Raw genomic sequence first — 18,000 nt, forward strand, 5'->3', positions numbered from 1 at the left:
CTATACAGTATGATAAGTTCATTGGCTTTTTGGCAGGGTGTGCACAGCGAGCCGTTAGCCGACGATATTCTTTCCTGGTTCTGTTGTTAACTCAGGAAAAGCATCAGGTCATTTGTGGCTACACCCAGACTGCCGGTTTGTTTCAGAGGAGTAAGGAGGAGGGGGAAGTTTGACGTCATGTAGAATCTGCATGTGTTTTATGAAGTTTGTTTTCATCTATCTGTGGCATAATGGTGAATCTTGGCAGCTAGATAGTAATTGTGGAGATTGATTGCTCTCAGCGTTAAGCATCTCACATCTCTGAGTTTATGTCAACACAAGCCTTCTTCCAGCAGCAGCATCTGGCTCGTTGGCAAGATCTGTGGACAGTTGTTCTGATTGCTCTGGAGAAGCCTCTGCTTGTCATGTGGATGCTGCCTTGGCTGTGCTGCTTTGTTATTCTAGCTGGTCCCATTTTCATTTTATTTATTTTTTGGCTTACCTCTGATTCCTGATGAATTGCTCCTGAGACTGCGTTCTTGAACAAATCTTGCCTAACATCTTCGTGCAGGGACTTCCATGAGAAGCTGATGTAAATTTATTTCACTGAGTGTTTGCTGATTGAAACTGGAGCAGTAACATCCCAATCTGTGCCTTCTGAGCTGGTTTTCCCTGTGAATCACAGCATCAGCCTTGTGAAGTAAAACACACATTTTTAAGCATATCCTGCATAATGGATTGCTCTGAGACTAGAGCTGCAGGGGTAAATCAAAGGTTACCAGTACGCAGCCACTGTTTGGGATGGTGCTGTCTCACAAACTGGGAGTCCTGGAGTCAACCACAAGGATTTCTCAAGTTGATCATATGGAATAAAGATCCTGGCCTCACTGATATAAGCTAGCACAACAGCAAAGAACAGCGTGTGTCAGCTTGGGATTTACATCACCTCAAGTGCCGTTGCTGTCTGCTTGATTGTATATTTTATTCATAGCACTTCAAAAATACGATTTGTTCAGAAGCACTGTGGCTTTGAAAGACCTGTGGATCGAAGTAAAAGTGAATGTTTCTTAAATGCCTAAAGTCCCAATTTTCATTAAATAGGCCTGTTGGGGTCATTGCATCTCGTGGCTGAAATTAGCAAGGCTCTGATGTGTAGGAGGCCAGAAGAGATGGTTATCTTCAATGGCCTCAAGCTCTAAGGATCTGTAGGACTGTTTTGGCACTGTCCACAATTAGAGTTGTTTGACTAGCTGTCAGATTTTATAAGGATGTTGGCAAGGCATGATTACACACAATTTTCTGGTTTTAAATGTGTATTTACATCTGTAATAATAATAAATCACCTTGGGTAACATGTATGGTGTTTTTCCAGTGATTTGCTTCAAGTTTGATACAAAGCTATCTGTTGCCACAAAACTTCATTTTCAAACAAAGGGGGGATGTTTGCACATTAATTTAACTCTTCTCCCAGCAACTCCATGCATTTCATGGATGCTTTATGATGGAGAAGTGGGTTGATGAAAGTCTTCACTGTTGATTGGAAGTTAGGAATGGGGATGCATGAACTTAGAGGGAAATACTGACTTTGTATTCAGTATGAATGTTACTGTGGCTATTCATAGGGCCTAGGTCTTGCTTTGGGGCTGTAATTTCTCTTCTATAGTTCTTCTCTGTACTTGGCCTTTTCCAACAGGTGATGAGAAAGCTTGTCTTTCAAGGTCTCAGAACAGAAATTAAACTAAAAACATCCTCTTATGTAGTACTAACAACTGAATGGAAGTATAAATGTATCCTGTGATGTTAAGCATTGTCTAGGCTTGTGGAATTTCTATAGAAGTGACATTAGATACCATAAATGTTTAAGAGCTCTGTAAGTGTGGCTGGTAGGGTGAGCTACAGCCTTTCATCTCTTTCTTGCTGGTTTTAATAGGATCTGGCTTGAAGGGTGTTGAAAGTTGTTGCCAGGTGTCTGATTGCTTCTGTGTCTCAGGAGATAAGGCTTTTTTTTTTTTTTTTTTTTGGTGAGGAGCTTGAAAGAGTTTGTAGAGGTCTACATCTATGTGTGTTATAGCTTGCTCTGCCCACGTATTTACTATGTTCATATCCTGTGCTGTAACAGAGCTTATAAACCATACCAACGTGGTTTTCAAGATGCCCTGAGCACAGGCAGAGTGGACATGCCTGTGGACATGGCCGTTGTTGATCTGTGTTTGCAGTAAAGAGACCTTGGACAAAGGGAGTTAGTCCTCTTTGATTTCACGTTATATGGATGGAAAGAGGTGGTACAATGTGCAGGTTTTGCAGGACTTCCCAGCCTTACTGCCATAAGGATTACAGGTGGACATTAATCACAGCACTGTTTTCCTGCTCACATCATTTGCTGGCTGACAGGGGAGAGCAGTTTAAAAAAGTCAATTTCTCACTTGTCATTTAGGTTGCCAGGAAAATGTACAGTGCCTTTCAGTGGTCCTGTTAGGTGTTTTAAGGTACAAGGCTGGATATGTGCTTGTTCACGGTTACAGTATAGCCACTGTAAGTCTTATATTAGAAAATAAGTTGTTCTGTGGACAAAAATTATCTGATAATGTTCTGGTAAGAGGTGCTGGAGAACAGTCGGATCAACAAAATGAGCAACAGTGTCTTACTACTATCCATTTTACTGCATTTATTTTACATAGTGTCTTGGTGTGACACTGCTACAGGCTCATGTTCCAAAATGTTGTGTTAAGTGCTGAACTTGTCATCTAAATAAACTATTGAAATGGGAGAACCATGTAAATACGGCATAGCTGTGGAACACACTAGTTAAGCAGAATGGAATCGGTTACTTCTGTGCATTAGCCTCTTAACTGAAACGAAACAAGAACCACGAATCGTGGTTCTCTCCAAGTCCACAGATGTGGGAGGCACCAGGGTGCTGCTTTCCAGCAGACCTGATGGCAAGTTTGTGAACTTAGCTGCTGAAGTTCTTTGCTAAAAGGTGTATGAAATAAATGTGAAGCACCACCTACCTCCCCAATCTGTTCACCCCACAGCAGCTCTTCTACACATGCCACCAAATAAGTAAAGGAGCAAGAGCAGACTCATCAGAGCAGTTTGTGGCCTGGTTGAAGCTGAGGAATTGGAGGTACACTTAGTTGCTAATTTTCTCTGCTTGGAAGCTCCTTTTCTTTTGTTTTTCTTAAGTCTGAACCAGAGGAAAAATGGAAAATTCTAACGTACTACGAAGTTGCTTAAACTCAGATGTAAAGTCAATTTTTTTCAGCCAACAAGTCAGTTTTTGGCAAAACAATTTAACTGAAGCACTTTAATGAAGATAAAGAATAAGTGTAATCCACTTTATTTCTGGAGACAGACTGCATGATGTGCTAACTGTGCACTGTGTGCAGTAATTTGTAGCTTTCAGGAGGAATACACAGTGGGCAGCCCTTCCATTCTGTAAGCTAAATCGTTTCTTTATGGTCCTCAAGTATTCATTTACCAAACAAATAATTGATAAAATGAGCAAGTGAAAGAGATGCTAAGAGGGTGTGATCCAGTGCCAAGCACTGGTTTTCATAGTTGATTTTAAATCTACATTATGCTAATGATGTTCATTTGGAAGATGTGTCCACTCCCTAACTTCTGCTGCTGAGCGTGCTTTTAATTGGGTTCAGATGGTTGGACTGCAACAGTTGTAGGGTTCGTACGCAGATGTCCTGAGTGCTCCAAGCATTTTTTTTCTCTCTTCAGTTTTTCAAAGCCAGGGTTGTGGCCACTGAGGCTGGAGTCCAGGCGTTCCTAAAACCCCCCCCTGAAGATTTGCCTGATGCAAATGGGCACGCTTCTTCTGAGATAAATGTCGTTACAATCATTTAAATGTGCTGAAGCTCTCATCTAGAGCGTTCTCCTCTCCCAGTCCATTGGGCTGTGTGGGCTGGGTTGCTGGTCTCTGGCCAGCTCACTGGAGAAGTCTGTATCACAAGGCTTGCCCTTGTGATCTGATTCTGAAAATATGAGCTGTTGCCTGAATAAATGAGATAGTGCAAACAGTGCCTTTTGTTTTGAGTAAAATGATACCAAAGGATCACGTTTCTAAGGCATTCTGACAACAGGGCATGTTTCCTTTGTGGTGGGTGCTGCTCGGATTTTCAGAGGTCCTGGAATTCAGAGGTACTGTATGATTGGAGTGGCCTGATTGAACTCAAACCACATGTAGGGTAGATAGTGGCAAAGGACATCAGTTTCCAGAATGGTCATTCTAACATTTTTCATAAACATGTAGTTTTGCTCTTCGTTTTTCCTTTTAAAGAGAAAAGAAGTTTTGACTTTTTATATAAGCAGCTTACCCTTCAGTTTCAAAAAATGAAATATGATGGAAAAACTATGATTATTTTTTTAAGCTCTTAAATATTCTTTAAATGTGTTTCTGTGAAAGTAATAGTGAAAACAGAGATGTTTTAAGGACACCAAAGTGCAGTGTGGTGATGGGATGTGCAACTATTTCCTCAAACACTTGGTGCTGTGCAAAATGACAATAATGAAGGTTAAAAAAAAAAAAAGTAAAGGGGAAAGAAGAACACAATGGATGTTAGAATACAGTGTTATCATGTGAACAAAATCAGTTCTGAATTTGCATTGTGAAGTTACAGTAAGCCACAGACCCGAGAGGGAAAATTAAAGGATTACTTAAAACCAACAATAAACATGCAAATTAAAACACATCATTTTTAAATGAAGTCATAGACTGTTAAAAATAAGCACAAAATTACATACTGGTTTGAATGTATAGTTTATAGAATGTGTGGAATGTTAAAATTGAATCAAATTAAGAAAAACATTTTCCAAAGGCAAATAAAATATCTGTTTAATTAGATTGTAAAGAAAGGAGATTAAAAGTAATATTTTGTAATAAGGTAATTACTATTTTTCAGAAGTAGTCAGGTTTCTGTGCGTTGATCTAAATTTAAGTATGATAGCAGATCTCTTTGGGATCTTTTGTTTTGTGTGTGTCTCTAATTGTTTTAAATCATGAGTGCTACCTTTATTTTGTTTCCTTTGCACTGAACGCAATGCATGGCTGTTTGCTCCCATACTCTACTGGCTCACAAACACACAAATCTCAGAGATCAGCTCACACTCTCTGGTTCTGGGAGGTTAAAAGCCAAATCATTGCAGGGAACTGCACAGAAGATAACAGGAAAGGCCCCTGAAACCATTGGGAGCTGGGTTGAGGTGCTGATGGGAGTCTGAGATGTAAATAAACCAGATTGCTCTCATTTCCTCTTTCCACTGTATTATGCATTCCAATAGCACTATTCATCTTTATGACAGACACCTATTGCTTTAACTTTACTGCGGGCCACTGAAGTACATTAAAGTGGGCAGGAAATGGAAATAAATAGAGTTCAGTGGAGGCTTCAGAATAACTAAACACGCTGCAGCCATTTTTAGTGTGGGGTCATGTGTTTTTTAGCACTTTGTAGCATATTGCCTGACCTTTGTTATGAAGATGTTTGAAAGAGATGCAGTATACTTATAAAGTAAGAAATAAAATGTGCTCTGATACATGTATTTTCCCCCAAACTCTTTGGGTTGCCAAAGATGAAAATAATTTGGGTTGAGACTCAGCTGGCCAGAGTCAATAGTGGATATGTCTGTGTGCTCTGCCTCAGGTTGGAGTTAGAAGCAAAATAATGGGACTGGAGATTGGAAGAAGTCTTGGTGACGGACAGCATAGGGCAAGGACCACAATCCATTCGCTTAAATTAATCTGCTTAAAGGTAGTGAGGCATTCAGGTAGAGAGATGAAATGGAATTCGGCCTTAAAATACATCTGTTTCTTAATTCATGTGCGTTTTGCTTTGGAAATGTTGATTGCTGTCCTGCTTAGTTCAGAGGGCTAGCTGCTTCCACAGACAGCTAAGTTACACTGCAAGTTCCACATCCCCCTGGAAGAAGGGATTTGCTGTGAATTCCCATCTTGCAAAAGCTTTGTGTGTTTATTTTTCCTTGATTGTTTACACTCTGATAAAACATAGGTCAGTAACCAAATGATCTTGCAGTGTGGCTTACTTGAAGAATTAGAGCTTGTATTTTCAGTCCCTTGAGATAATTAGCCATGGGGAAACTTTTTAAAAACAAAAAGCTATTAGCATGTTTTTTAGTTTGATTACATTGAGTGGTATCTGTAGCATGTTCTTTTTTCCTTCCTTTTTTTTTTTTTTTCTTTCTATCAATGATTATACAGTGGATAGCAAGCCTCAACCTTCAACGTATTTGTCAATATAGAGCATGTTAGTGGATATTCCACAATGTCATGTAAGATAAAAACTAATTTGTAAGCAGCATAGCAGAAATTGGCAAAGACAATTAAGACAAAAAATCATTATCATTGATCCATTTGCACTGGGAAAGCGCATTTCATTCTCCCAAAGCATCTTTTAAAAATGTGGTTTGCCTTGTCTGTGTTTAAGGATGTCTTTCAGTGTACCATTCAATGCTTCTTTCTTTTCTTGATTATCTTTTTATCAAGATTTCATTTAATTCTGAATACTGCAGCAGGTAAACTTGCATTGCAGAAACGAGCAGCAGGCAGAATTACAGGTAATTACAGAGAGTGGTTGTTGGCAATTTGACTTTTCATCATTTGTTCGTCATCGTTTGTTCGCACTCTCTGGATAGTTCCTCACTGCAAGGATTAGGTTACAGATGGGTGGGTATTACTTCAGTGACTTCTTAAGTGAGAATCCAGATGCTTTTCTACATCCTCTCTTATTGCTTAGTTTGGGAGTTAGAAGTCAGTGGCTGCAGGTAAGATTTAAAGTCTGTATACTTGTTTCTCTTTTGCAAAGCTTTTTATCACTCTTTGTTGGCAGAATTTAAATGCAGTCTTTAAATACTTTGGAATTTACTGATAAATTGCAGATTACAGTAAAATTTCAAGAGAATTTGAGTTTTTGTTTTTAAGTGCATGTCACTCATGCTTCAAAGAGCTGAGCTCCAGCAAGGTCATTTGATGTTGCATGCTTTTGAAAATCTGCATATTATTTTTGTGCCTAAGCTGTAGTGGATTTTCAGTCTTTTTCCATGTCTTTGGACACATCACAGTTGCTTTGAGTATGTCTGTAGTTTCAAGGATTGTGGTCTCAGGCTGTAGTAATTTACAGTTGTGAGATGCTGACCTTTCTTTGTGCCCCACATGCTTTGGTGTTAGTTGCATTGCTGGAAGCCTGCTTGGTGTGTGATGGATTTCACAGGGAGGAACTGCAGCAGTTAAGTTTCACATCAGAGAGGGTTGTGTGAATTAAAATTACTGTTTTTATTTTTCCTTCTGTTACAAATTACTGCATGTGCTTTCAGATCTGAGTGTGTTTTCTGTACTCACTCTCTACATTCAGAGACAAAGCCTGAAGGCAAACTCCAGGCTAAATGCAACAGTATTGAACTATGTGGGTATTTTCTATTATTTCTAGCTTGAACACAGTCCTGATTTTCTATGTTTATTGTCTTCCTTGGTTCAGCTAGGAAGCACTTTCAAACCAGGTGTGCATGCTCATCCTTGGGGCAAGTTGCACATGTATGATTAAGACTCCCAGGAGCTTGTAAGGTCACTTGTGTCTGTAACAGCCACTTGCTGGAAAACACAGACAAATTCAGGTGTTTCAGAAAACTTTTGCTCTCACAGATATGTCTAATTATCACACTGGGGGCTTGCTGGGCTCCCGAGTGCAGTGATCTGTAGCAGAACCATTTATTTTGTTCATCGAGCAGTCTGGAGCATTTGGAACTCTAAAATTTGGAAGCAGAAGTTAACAGGGTGAGTCAATTTTGTAGCGCAGCAGACAGAAGTGGATTTGGAGCACTGTTTGGGTGGGTTTGTAGATTGTGTGCTTGAGTATTGTGTCAGTACCCCCAGCTTGCTCGCCTGCTTTGTCTGTTCCCCTCCCTGCCGGCAGAGCTGTGATGAGGATGACTTTAACTGCTCCCCATCTGTGCCTGTAACACATTTGGTCACTCTGCTTTATTTTCTTCCTCTGTAAAACATGAGAAGGCAACTTCCACCCAGACTCGTTAGGTCGCATGCTGCTGAAACAGGGGCTCCCCAGGTCCAGGCGTTGTCACCAGGTAGTAAAACCTCTTTATTGGGACTGACTTAACTTTTAAGTTCCGCTTAATGTTTTTAACAGTAACTTGCATTTCCTCTGCCCTTCACGCCCAATCATTAGCCAGGTGTTTTTGTCACAGGGAGTGGAAAAATAAAAGTAATCTAAGCTCACAGCTGGGCCCTCTGAGAGGGAGCTGGAGGAGGGAGGGATGACTACCAACATCAGTAGGGAAAGGGCTACAATGCTGTAAGGGCCTGGCAGTTGGAAATGAGATGGCCTTTTATAGAAATTGGAAGGTGTCTTTTTTTTTTCTGCCATAAAGTGTGCTTATATAGTTTGTTTTCAGGTTGAACATTAGGAAAAATTTTTTCTGAGGAAGAAGCATTGGCACAGGCTGCCCAAGGTGGAGTCAGCATCCCTGGAGGTGTTCAAGAAATGGGGAGATGTGGCACTGACTGACGTGGTCAGTGTGCAATATTAGTGTTAGAAGGACAGTTGGACTAGATGATTTTAGAGGGTGTTTTCCAGCCTTAATGATTCTATGATTCTGTGTTTTGTATAATCTAAATAGATCTATTTCCTCCCCTTTTTAATATGCCATCCACTTGGTTTCCTTGTAACTGCAGTACTGCCTGACTCTGCTCTGCCTTGCGCTGTGAACTCTGTTTATGGAGCTGGAACTGGGGGCTCATTAATTTTCTTTACATCAAAAGAAAGTTGTTTCTTTCAAATGAGAAGCCTGCTTCACCGAGTGATTTGCTTTAATTGCTTATTTGAAACTTTTGACATTTGATAGCAATGTAAGCATTGCCAGATGAGGCCCAGGTCAGCAGGAGACACAGGTGCTTCACAGGGTCCTCAAGATTGGAAAAGGCCTCCAAGATCATCTAGACCAACCTACCACCAATTTCCCCACTAAACCATGTCCCTTAGTACAACATCTAAATGTTTCGTGACTCAACCACCTCCCTGGGCATCCAATTCCTGCATCTGATCCCTCTTTTGAGGGAGAAACTTTTCCTAATATCCAACCTGAACCTCCCCTACTTGGGGCCATTCCTTCTAGTTCTATCCCTAGTTAGAGCTTCCTTGAGTGCCAGGCCATGACCTGGTGGCATGGAACTGAGCAGCGGTGTTTTTGGGGGGCTGTGCAATCAGTGCTGGGTTGTTGATTGCGAGAGTGTGCTCAGAGGGCTCTCATTTGGAGGGGTTTCTGCAAAGTGTGGGCTGTTTGTTTTTCTTGTGAGGCGTAAGGCATGGTCTTTGGCTCGCCTGAAGCATAACGGTGCCTGCAGGGCTGTGTTGTGATAACTTCCAGTCTAACCAACTGCACCTTTCTGCCAAAGTGCCACCGGCTTAGAAAAAAAGTTTCTGAAAAATATATATATTTTTTCCTAATATTTGTTAATTTAGCGGTTTTGACTTCTGGGAGACTTGAAGGGAAAGAATTTTCTTGCTCGGGAGGGTAGACAAATGGAGCAACTTCAAAAGCGTTTTAAGCCTCAATAAAGAGAAAAGAGGCAAAGATGAAATACTGTCTTTGACTTGAGTTTGTAAATTCACTGGCTAGTGTGAATACAATGTATTGTTCAGTCAACAGCAGGAGCGGCTTCCCTTAGCCTGAGAGGTATTTTTTCCAGTAAATAAACAATAATTTAAATTACTGTGGAAAAAGTAACTTTTGTTAATGGTTTTTGGCTGTGGAGCGGTGTGATGCTATACACAATGGTTTATATTAACACAATGCTGCATTTTATGAGATAGATCAAAAACTACTGCAGGAGCAATCCGGCAGCTAAAAACAAGCTAGGTTCCCTGCTGCTGGTGGAGAAGTTGGGCAGTGTTTGAGGATTTTATAAATTCAGAGCAAAGGGAAATGGCACAGTTGAAAGAGAATAATGAGCAAAGCCAAAGTACCAGTCCCTAGACTTCTTAAGAGTTTTATTGATGTGTGTTGTAATTAAAACCAGAATGAGTTAGTTTTCTAATAGGGCATTCATTTCCTAGAGAGCAATTGCAATTTGGCATCAAGTAATACGATTTTAAAAGGAGTACTGATTTAGGGATGCCCCAGCGTATGCAGGGTAGCTGATGTACTAGCTTTGCATGCCCTCATTATGAACAAGCAAATTAAATATTTTCACTTAAAATAATTATACAAATAAACCTTTGGCTGTGATTTCATTAAAATTTTAATTGTTTAGAGAGCTGAAGGAGAGTGTGTGAAGTTGGGTCAGTTTTACTGCACGGCATTCATCTTGATAGCAGATTTACAGCAGGGCTGGATTTAATCTCCTGGCTGATCTTTACAGTAGCATGCTGGGGATGGGAAAGCATTGGTGTGTTTCAGGAGATAGGTAACTCTGTCTCTGAACTGGAAACACAGAACAGGATTTTAAGATTTCTGGGCAGCCTTAAAATGAGCTAGCAAGGTGGAGGAGGGGAGCAAAGTAGGTGTTGCTTTTAAATCAGCTTCTTAGTGTGCACATTGTCGCACCTTCACACATGGCTGTAGTTTCAAATCTATTTCTCATCAAAGCAAGGGTAGTGTAAGGGAATATTGCTGCCATCTGGGTTGTGAAGATGAGAAATAACAGGCCTAGCCAGCAGAGGAGCCAGTTTTTGAGCACTACCATGTAAGCTGTTTTTATGCTACTTAGTCATTTCTGAGGCTGAGGACAGCAAAATGTTTACCAAGTCATGCACTATTTTTTTTTAATAATCTGAAATTTTATTTTCCTGGTTTAAAGGTGGTGGTGGTATGCCTTTGAAATGCATTGCAATACCTGTAGGGTCAGCATCTCAACTAACGTTGCTTCTGAGCATGAAAAACACAAGCACGTTGGATGTCTCCATAGGAGAATTAATTAGAAAAATTAGTAGATCAAGTGCACCACAGCTCTATTGTTTAATTTGATGAAAATTCTCATGCTGGGTCTCATACAAATGAAGTCAGTTACGGTTTATTAGTCAGCTATGACCTGAAAGTCTTTTGGGGTATTCAGGGAAAAAAAACAAACCCTGGTAAATACCAGTAGAGATTTAAAGTGTTTCCATGGGTGGAACTTTGTCTTTTTCTGTGTTTTGACTCAATGTGTTTTTTTTTTTTTTCTTTTTCTGCTTCCTCCCTCCTTCTCTAGGACCCACGATTATCAGCTTTAATTTTTGACAAGCTTCAAGTGCCTGACTATTTACAGAAAAACAGGAATGAAGGAGAGAGCAGATGCGAAACTTGTGCCACTCACTTGAACCAGCTGAAACAGGAAGCCATCCAGATGATGCACACCCTCAACCAAGCCAGCTACTCAGAAATGCCCGACCTCCCACCCGGTGCCACAGCAGTGACCAGCATGGTACCCAGGGTGGTCACAGTCTCTTCCCAGCGGGACCTGCCGCTGATTACTGGGCAGGTGGGCAGGCAACCTGGAAAATCTCCAAATCTCTTCTCTGGGACAGAGAGGAAGAAGGGACTTGGATGGTCTCAAGGCACAGGCAGTTTTCCAAATTCCAGCGTTCAAGTCACAGTAGCTCCCAGTGGTCTCAGCGGTGCGCTGAGTTCAGTCACCATCCAAGCTCAGCAGTACCTCGAGGGCATGTGGAGTATCTCCAGGGTGAACAGCTTCCTGCCTCAGGCTTGTCTAGTAAGTTGTGATAACACAGATGCACAACTTTTGTTTACGTGTGTGTGGATAAAGGAAAAAATGTGAGATGTATGCGTATTTATGTTAGAGAGGATCAGCTAATGGTATTCTAAGCCATGTTTCAGGAACTGAATAGCTTAAAATGAGCTTTGAACGATGTTCTGTCAGATATCACAAGGAATTTGCTTTCTTATCTCGGATGGTGACATCCTTTCCTCAGATGTTTTTTGTGACTATTGTAGCTTTGTGGATGCAGGTGGTGTTATTTGGCTGTCAAATACCTGGTGACCTCTTCAGAAAAACATAAAAGGCCAGGTTGGTTACATAAAAAATTTTGAGGGCTTCATGGGACCTGTATCAAAGATGAACTTGACCCTCAAGTTTAGTGCTGAACTTTAAGGCTGTTCAATTCAACAGGTGATGTTGATAGACTGCGATGGGGAGAATTAATCTTCAAGTTAAGTGTGCTGCAAAACAGCTTGCTGTGCAGGAGGATGTTCAGAAGGTAGCCTCTGTGCCACACTTCTGTAAATACTGCTGCACTTGGATTCTAAGCATTAAAGTTGGTTTTAAACCATTCCTGTATTTGATATATAAGAACTCTTGTGAGAAAGGAAAGATCTTAATAGAGGTGCACATCACATTGACAACCACGTTCATTAAACATTTGTGATCATCTATGGAATGCGCTGAGTACAAAATGATACACAGACTGATTGTGACTAAGATATAAGCCATTTTCCCTTGATAGTGAACAGAAGTCATGCTTTTCACTTAGGTACTGCAACAGATCTTTGAAGACTAGGGACACTGGTGCTAGACAGCTCTGAATGTAACATAATGCTCTATGTGCTGTTATATATGAACACTACCAAATATTACTTGGTAGCATCAGATGGTTCAGCTCCGAGATATCAGTGATAAACATTTTAAAGTGCCATTGTATAATGTTACTTTTACAGGAAGGCTGCTGTATTTCCTTCCAGAAGAGTCTTCAAAGACATGATTCCTCCTTCCCATACTTTTCTCTCACGTGGAAATCTGTGAATGCTTGCATGTACCAATGTTTTGAGAGGCCCCCATTTATATCTGGTGTATCTTTATTGATGTATTGATCTCTAATGATATTGCCTTTAGAAAAAGGGACAAAAAACGTTCTGTTCAACTGTTATGAGGAACTGCTTCTCTGAGTCCTGTTCTCTAAAATGCTACTCTGTTCGGGATCGCTATGGCCAGTGTTAGGGCATGTGGCATTGTAATATCCTTTTAATTCTGTGTATATCACAGAAATGTAGGAAAATGAGAAAGCTTTTGGCTTAAGAGGCTTACAGTCTGTGGAAGCACAAGTATTTCAATTTCTCTACTCATTTCTTTCCTGCCCTTTTCATGTTCTAAATAATTTACTAACTGCCAGCTCCAAATTTCTTTCTGTTTAACCGTACTCACTGATAGATGTGGTTTCCCCTAACCACTGCATTACCCTATGATAAAAGTGAGCTACCTCATTTAACCTCTGTGAAGTAAAACTGTGTGTAATGCAACAGATCTGAAGTGCAATCTAGAAATGTGCAAAAAAGCTCAATAGCCTGGAAAAGTGACCTTTAAATGAAAGGATAGACAGTGTTAGACTGAGTGCTGGAGGTTGCTTGGATGCGATCCAATCATCTGCAAGAACAGTTTAGTTCTAGAAGCAGCTTTTGGAAAAAAGCTATCTTTTTTTCTTTTATTTTTGATTTAAGCCCAACTCTGTTCATCTCTGTTCACAATATCCTTTCTGTGTCTGAATTCTCCTATTGCCTTTTGTGTTAAGAGCCTTGTGTCTGATGAAGCTGTTTGGGTGGGAAAGGTGGGAAAGTGCCTGCCATTGCTTTTCCCCATAGGTTGGATATAAGGTTGGGGGGATTTCAGCAACTGGCTGATCTAGAGCAGCATTCACTGCATAGCATTCTTGTCCAGTGCTTGTCTTACTTCATCCTGTGAATTTGTCATGTTTGAGATGTCACAAGTTCTACTGACTGTCAGTCTAAATACCAGTGCTTTAGCAGGATATTGTCTTCTAGTTGAGGCGTCGTTGAAATGAAGAGTTGAGTGGATAGTTCAAGTTTAGGTTACCTCCTCAGTTTCACCAGAATGAAAGTCAGTGTTGCAGCTGTGGAGCAAACCTTCAAATACGGAGCCCATGTTAAGATGTGAGCTGGTCTGGTTAGAGGAATTCTAGAGCAAGGAAAACAAATGCAGTGAAAAGGATAGCACTGAATTATTTATTACTTGTAACATGACTGCATCTTGGAGCCCTCATGATACTGCATAAATGAAGAAGAAAAGACAGCTCCTGCCCTGAGGACTTCACGCTCTGACTTGTGATGTTATTTTGACTACTCTGCAAATGCCCCTGATTCACTTGGAACATGCAGTTTTCCCTTTTCCCTCCAGCCCCCCTCCATGGAGAGTTTTTCTTGCAACAGTGCTGCACTCCTTGCTAGGAAACTGTTTTCTAAGTGCTTTACATCTCAGTGATATAACTCAGTGCCACACTTGAAGTAAGCTTAATTCATTTTCTAAAGACTGGATGACAGATGCAGATGAAGGCTGGGATTCATCTCAACTGTTTTCAACTGCCAGAAAGACAGGTGTTTATTCTAAGCTAATTACAGAGCCTTCCTTTATAGCAGTGGGAGAGTACCAGGCACCTCCAAGAAGTGCTTTGTTCCTCTCATGTTGGTTGTCTGTCCTGGCTCATCTTAGACATCTATCTTTGCTCACCTCAACTGTTGAAGATGTCTGCTGCTTTCTGCTGGAGCCAGAACCCAGGTGGGTGCCTTGAAAATGTTTAACTACACATGGCTGCCAAACTTTAGGAGACCTTGTATCTACAAACTGTTCTCCAGGTTCCATACATATATATTCTTTTACTTTTATTATTGTTAGTTTTAACAGTGGTAGTACTGCAATTGTCTGCAGAGATAAAAAAGATTATTTAATTTCTGCTCTTCTCATCTCCTTCCCCAAACTTGCATGTATTACCTTGTAATGTCACTTACATTTATGAAAACACTTCTGAGCTGAATGTTTGGGGTCAGAAGTGTAGTACATCGTAAATTTTTAATAAATGTTTGGAGTTCAAGTGTGAAAATCTATTATATAGATTATAAATTTTTTTGAACATGAATGTATGTTCAAAGCACAGTGCAAGTGCTGCTCAAACTGAAATAATAACAGTGGTCTTCAGGAGCTGTGAAAAGGAACAGTAATTAAGGATCTGGAGGAGGGTCCAGGGAGGGGAGGATGAGGATTGCAATAAGAGTGCAAGAGGTGAAGATGTAATCAGTGGCTTTACCCAAGTGGCCTGTTGTGAAAAATTACACAAAATAATCACGAGTAGCAGTGATAAGTAGCTTGACCAGGCAGTGAACACTGTGGAGGGGAGGGAGCTGACATAACTCCATGTAAGACAGCTGATTTGCAGTGGGACGACTGACAATTGTAATTAGTACATAGTTTTATATTGATGTTTTTAATTCTAAACATGACAAATGAATGCAAGGTTACTACTCAAGTGAAAAAGCATGTAAGCAGTGCTTAGCATTGGTACCACACTGCTTAACATAGAGAAGGAAGGGGGGATTTAGTCTTCCTAGAACTGAGATCCTGCCTGAGATGGAGAAATGATAACTACTAAAAATACATTGTACCCCTATTAGAAATGCCTGCATATATTACTTGCTGTGGGAAAAAGAGGTTCAACTGCATGCTTTGAATTGACTGTTATTAGTATGCAGCATTATGTGCTGAATAAAAGTGGTAATGTTAGCCATGCAGTGTAAAAACATCACGGTGAAATAGAGCTTGTTTTGCAAATTGCTTTTTCTTTCATCTTATGCAAAATGAAATCTTTGCCACACTTCATTTCTAATTTGAATATTCATGAATGGAGCTGGTTATAAGGCAAAGTACTGCGACTTCATTGCATGTTTGCTTGTATCTAACTTGCTTTGGAAATGTATTTAAGAAGAAACCTACTCGATTAGGAAACTAGGAAATCTGGAGAAGTGAATGATTTAAAAAGACTTTAAGGCATAGGTGTATAAAATTGTGAATTTATCAGTAGTCCAGTGTGTGTCCTTGAAAGTATTCACAAGTTCAAAGCTATATTTATGTCTAGATAGAGTGAGGTTCTTTAACTGCGGGGTTAAAAAGTGGGCATGGGTGTGAATGGGTGCATGTCTTCCTAAGTTGAAGAGTTCTGTTAATTTTTATTATTTGAAAAGATTCTGAAAGCTATTTTAGTCAGACTTTAAACTTTCCTGGAGTCCTTCGGATAAGAAGACGACATATTTCTAATGTGAACCAGATGGATTCGTTTGAGGGTTGCTCAGCCCTTGACTTTTCTGAAATCCTTTTCCTTTGTTTAAAGCAAAGATGACTTACATTTTGCTTAGAAGATGTAATAGAAACTGACTAAGGAAAACAGTACGATGAGAAGATTTACTTTTCAGCAGTTACTTTTTTACATTGATAAATGCCATACCAAATGGATTTTTAAAATCTTTCTTGGTGACCTTTTATTAATACTGCGTGTGAAATATATTTTGTAATGAAACAATTAAAATACAGTGCTTTGACCATAAATCTTATAGATAAGACATTTGGATGACTTTGAGCTTTGGGATGTTTCTCAGACAAGATGGATAACAACTTGAATCTGCAGAAAGCAACAGCAAACCTCAGACTAGTAGTGGGGCTGAGACTGCATAGAGACTTTAATATATTCTCTTTAACTTTAGAGGTGCTAAAGAGGTTCTTCAGAGGAGGTATGTCAAGGAACGAGACGAGCAAAGAAAGCTAGAGTTGGTCACTTTTTTTTTTTACCATGTCCAAACAATAAAAGGAAACCTTTTGATCCAAGTTACTAAAAGCTCTCTCATATTGACCTAAATTTACAGTTCCTGTGTGGAGGGAGATGTGAGAGGACAACACCATCAGCAATATCTTACATTCACTTACATTTAGAGTTGCAAGGTTGACCTTATCTCAGCAGCCAAGAAACTGCAAGTTAGAAATTTAGCATTATACACACACAAAACACACGGAAATGTGTTAATTAACACTCTGTGATTGGTAAGGACTATGTGGTCATTTTAATTTTTTTATATATTTTTTTTTAAGATTGTTCCCAGTATGGGATGCTGAAGGTGAAAATAAGCTGACTTTTTAAAGTATAGCTCCAGGTATCAGAGTGATGCATGAAAAATAGGCAGAGTTGGTGGAAGGGGTATTGGCTCCAAGGTGAAAATAAGCATTTTTATAGGTGAAGGTGTGGTTTGTATCCCTTTATACTGTGTATTTGAAACTTCTGCCATGGTGTTGGTTTTACAGTTGTGGGACAGGGCAACTATCCTCAGGACTCAGACCCTCTTGGTGCTCAGATTACCACCTGAAAGCACAGTTCTTTTGATCCTTCACCCCTCCAGGCTAAGCAGTTATTATTACAGCTCTCAGAGGGAAACAAATCCATGCTGGCCTTTGTTGACAATTGCAGTCAACAAGCAATAATAAAAAATGTTGGCCCAGACTTCACCTATACTCATCGGAGGTAGATTTAAAACAAGCAGACTTCAGAGATTATTTGCAGTTGATAATCTACAGATTTTACCTTTGTTGGGCTTCAGGTTATCTCAAGGCCTGTTGCTGAGGTTAATTGCCTTCAAACTCCCAGAAATTCTTTGTGAAACTTCTGAGTAACTCTCCGAAAACATCTTGAGTTTATGCAATGTCTTTTTCAAAGTAATAGGGGTTCATAGGACTCTGATCTGGAAAATGTATCATAAACTACACTTTAAGTGAAAAATGTCTCTTTTTTACCCCAGGTGTTTAAATTTTCTATTCCCCCCTCTGAATTAGTTTCTTTGATTTGGACTTTTCTGTTTGTCCATTTCACTTCAGTGTCTTTTGCATAGTACATTGAAGCCATGTGTATTATCTGATTTTATCTGATTCATTTATCCCACTCCTCCCAACATTAGAAATCACCTTACAAGAAGGGCTCTTAGGTTTTGGCTGGAGCTCAGAAATGTCATCCAGTAGAGTAAGACTATATATCTAATCTAGAAGGGCTTTAATGAAGCTGCCATTGTTCTGCATTGTGTTGGTTAAGGGTGGGCTCCTACTGAATGATGCCTCTCGGTTTCAGAGGTGAAAAGCTGAGGAACCAGATAAATTCCAGATGAGCTCAGACCTTAGTCAGCTGAAGACAGGTGGAGAAATATTTTATAGAGGTCTCTATACCCCATGAA

At 40.0% G+C, this 18,000-nt stretch overlaps 1 protein-coding gene across 2 annotated transcripts in view; it reads left to right on the forward strand.

Annotated features, from left to right (window-relative positions):
• KIF26A (kinesin family member 26A) overlaps positions 1-18,000 on the forward strand; it is a 97,328-nt gene that overhangs the window by 20,921 nt on the left and 58,407 nt on the right. For both annotated transcript variants that reach the window (XM_048949021.1, XM_048949022.1), the window contains exon 3: positions 11,207-11,707. In XM_048949021.1, coding sequence (XP_048804978.1) covers positions 11,207-11,707 — 501 coding nt within the window. The remainder of the gene's footprint in view (positions 1-11,206; positions 11,708-18,000) is intronic.

Source organism: Lagopus muta, chromosome 6, assembly GCF_023343835.1.
Source record: "Lagopus muta isolate bLagMut1 chromosome 6, bLagMut1 primary, whole genome shotgun sequence".
NCBI lineage: Eukaryota > Metazoa > Chordata > Aves > Galliformes > Phasianidae > Lagopus > Lagopus muta.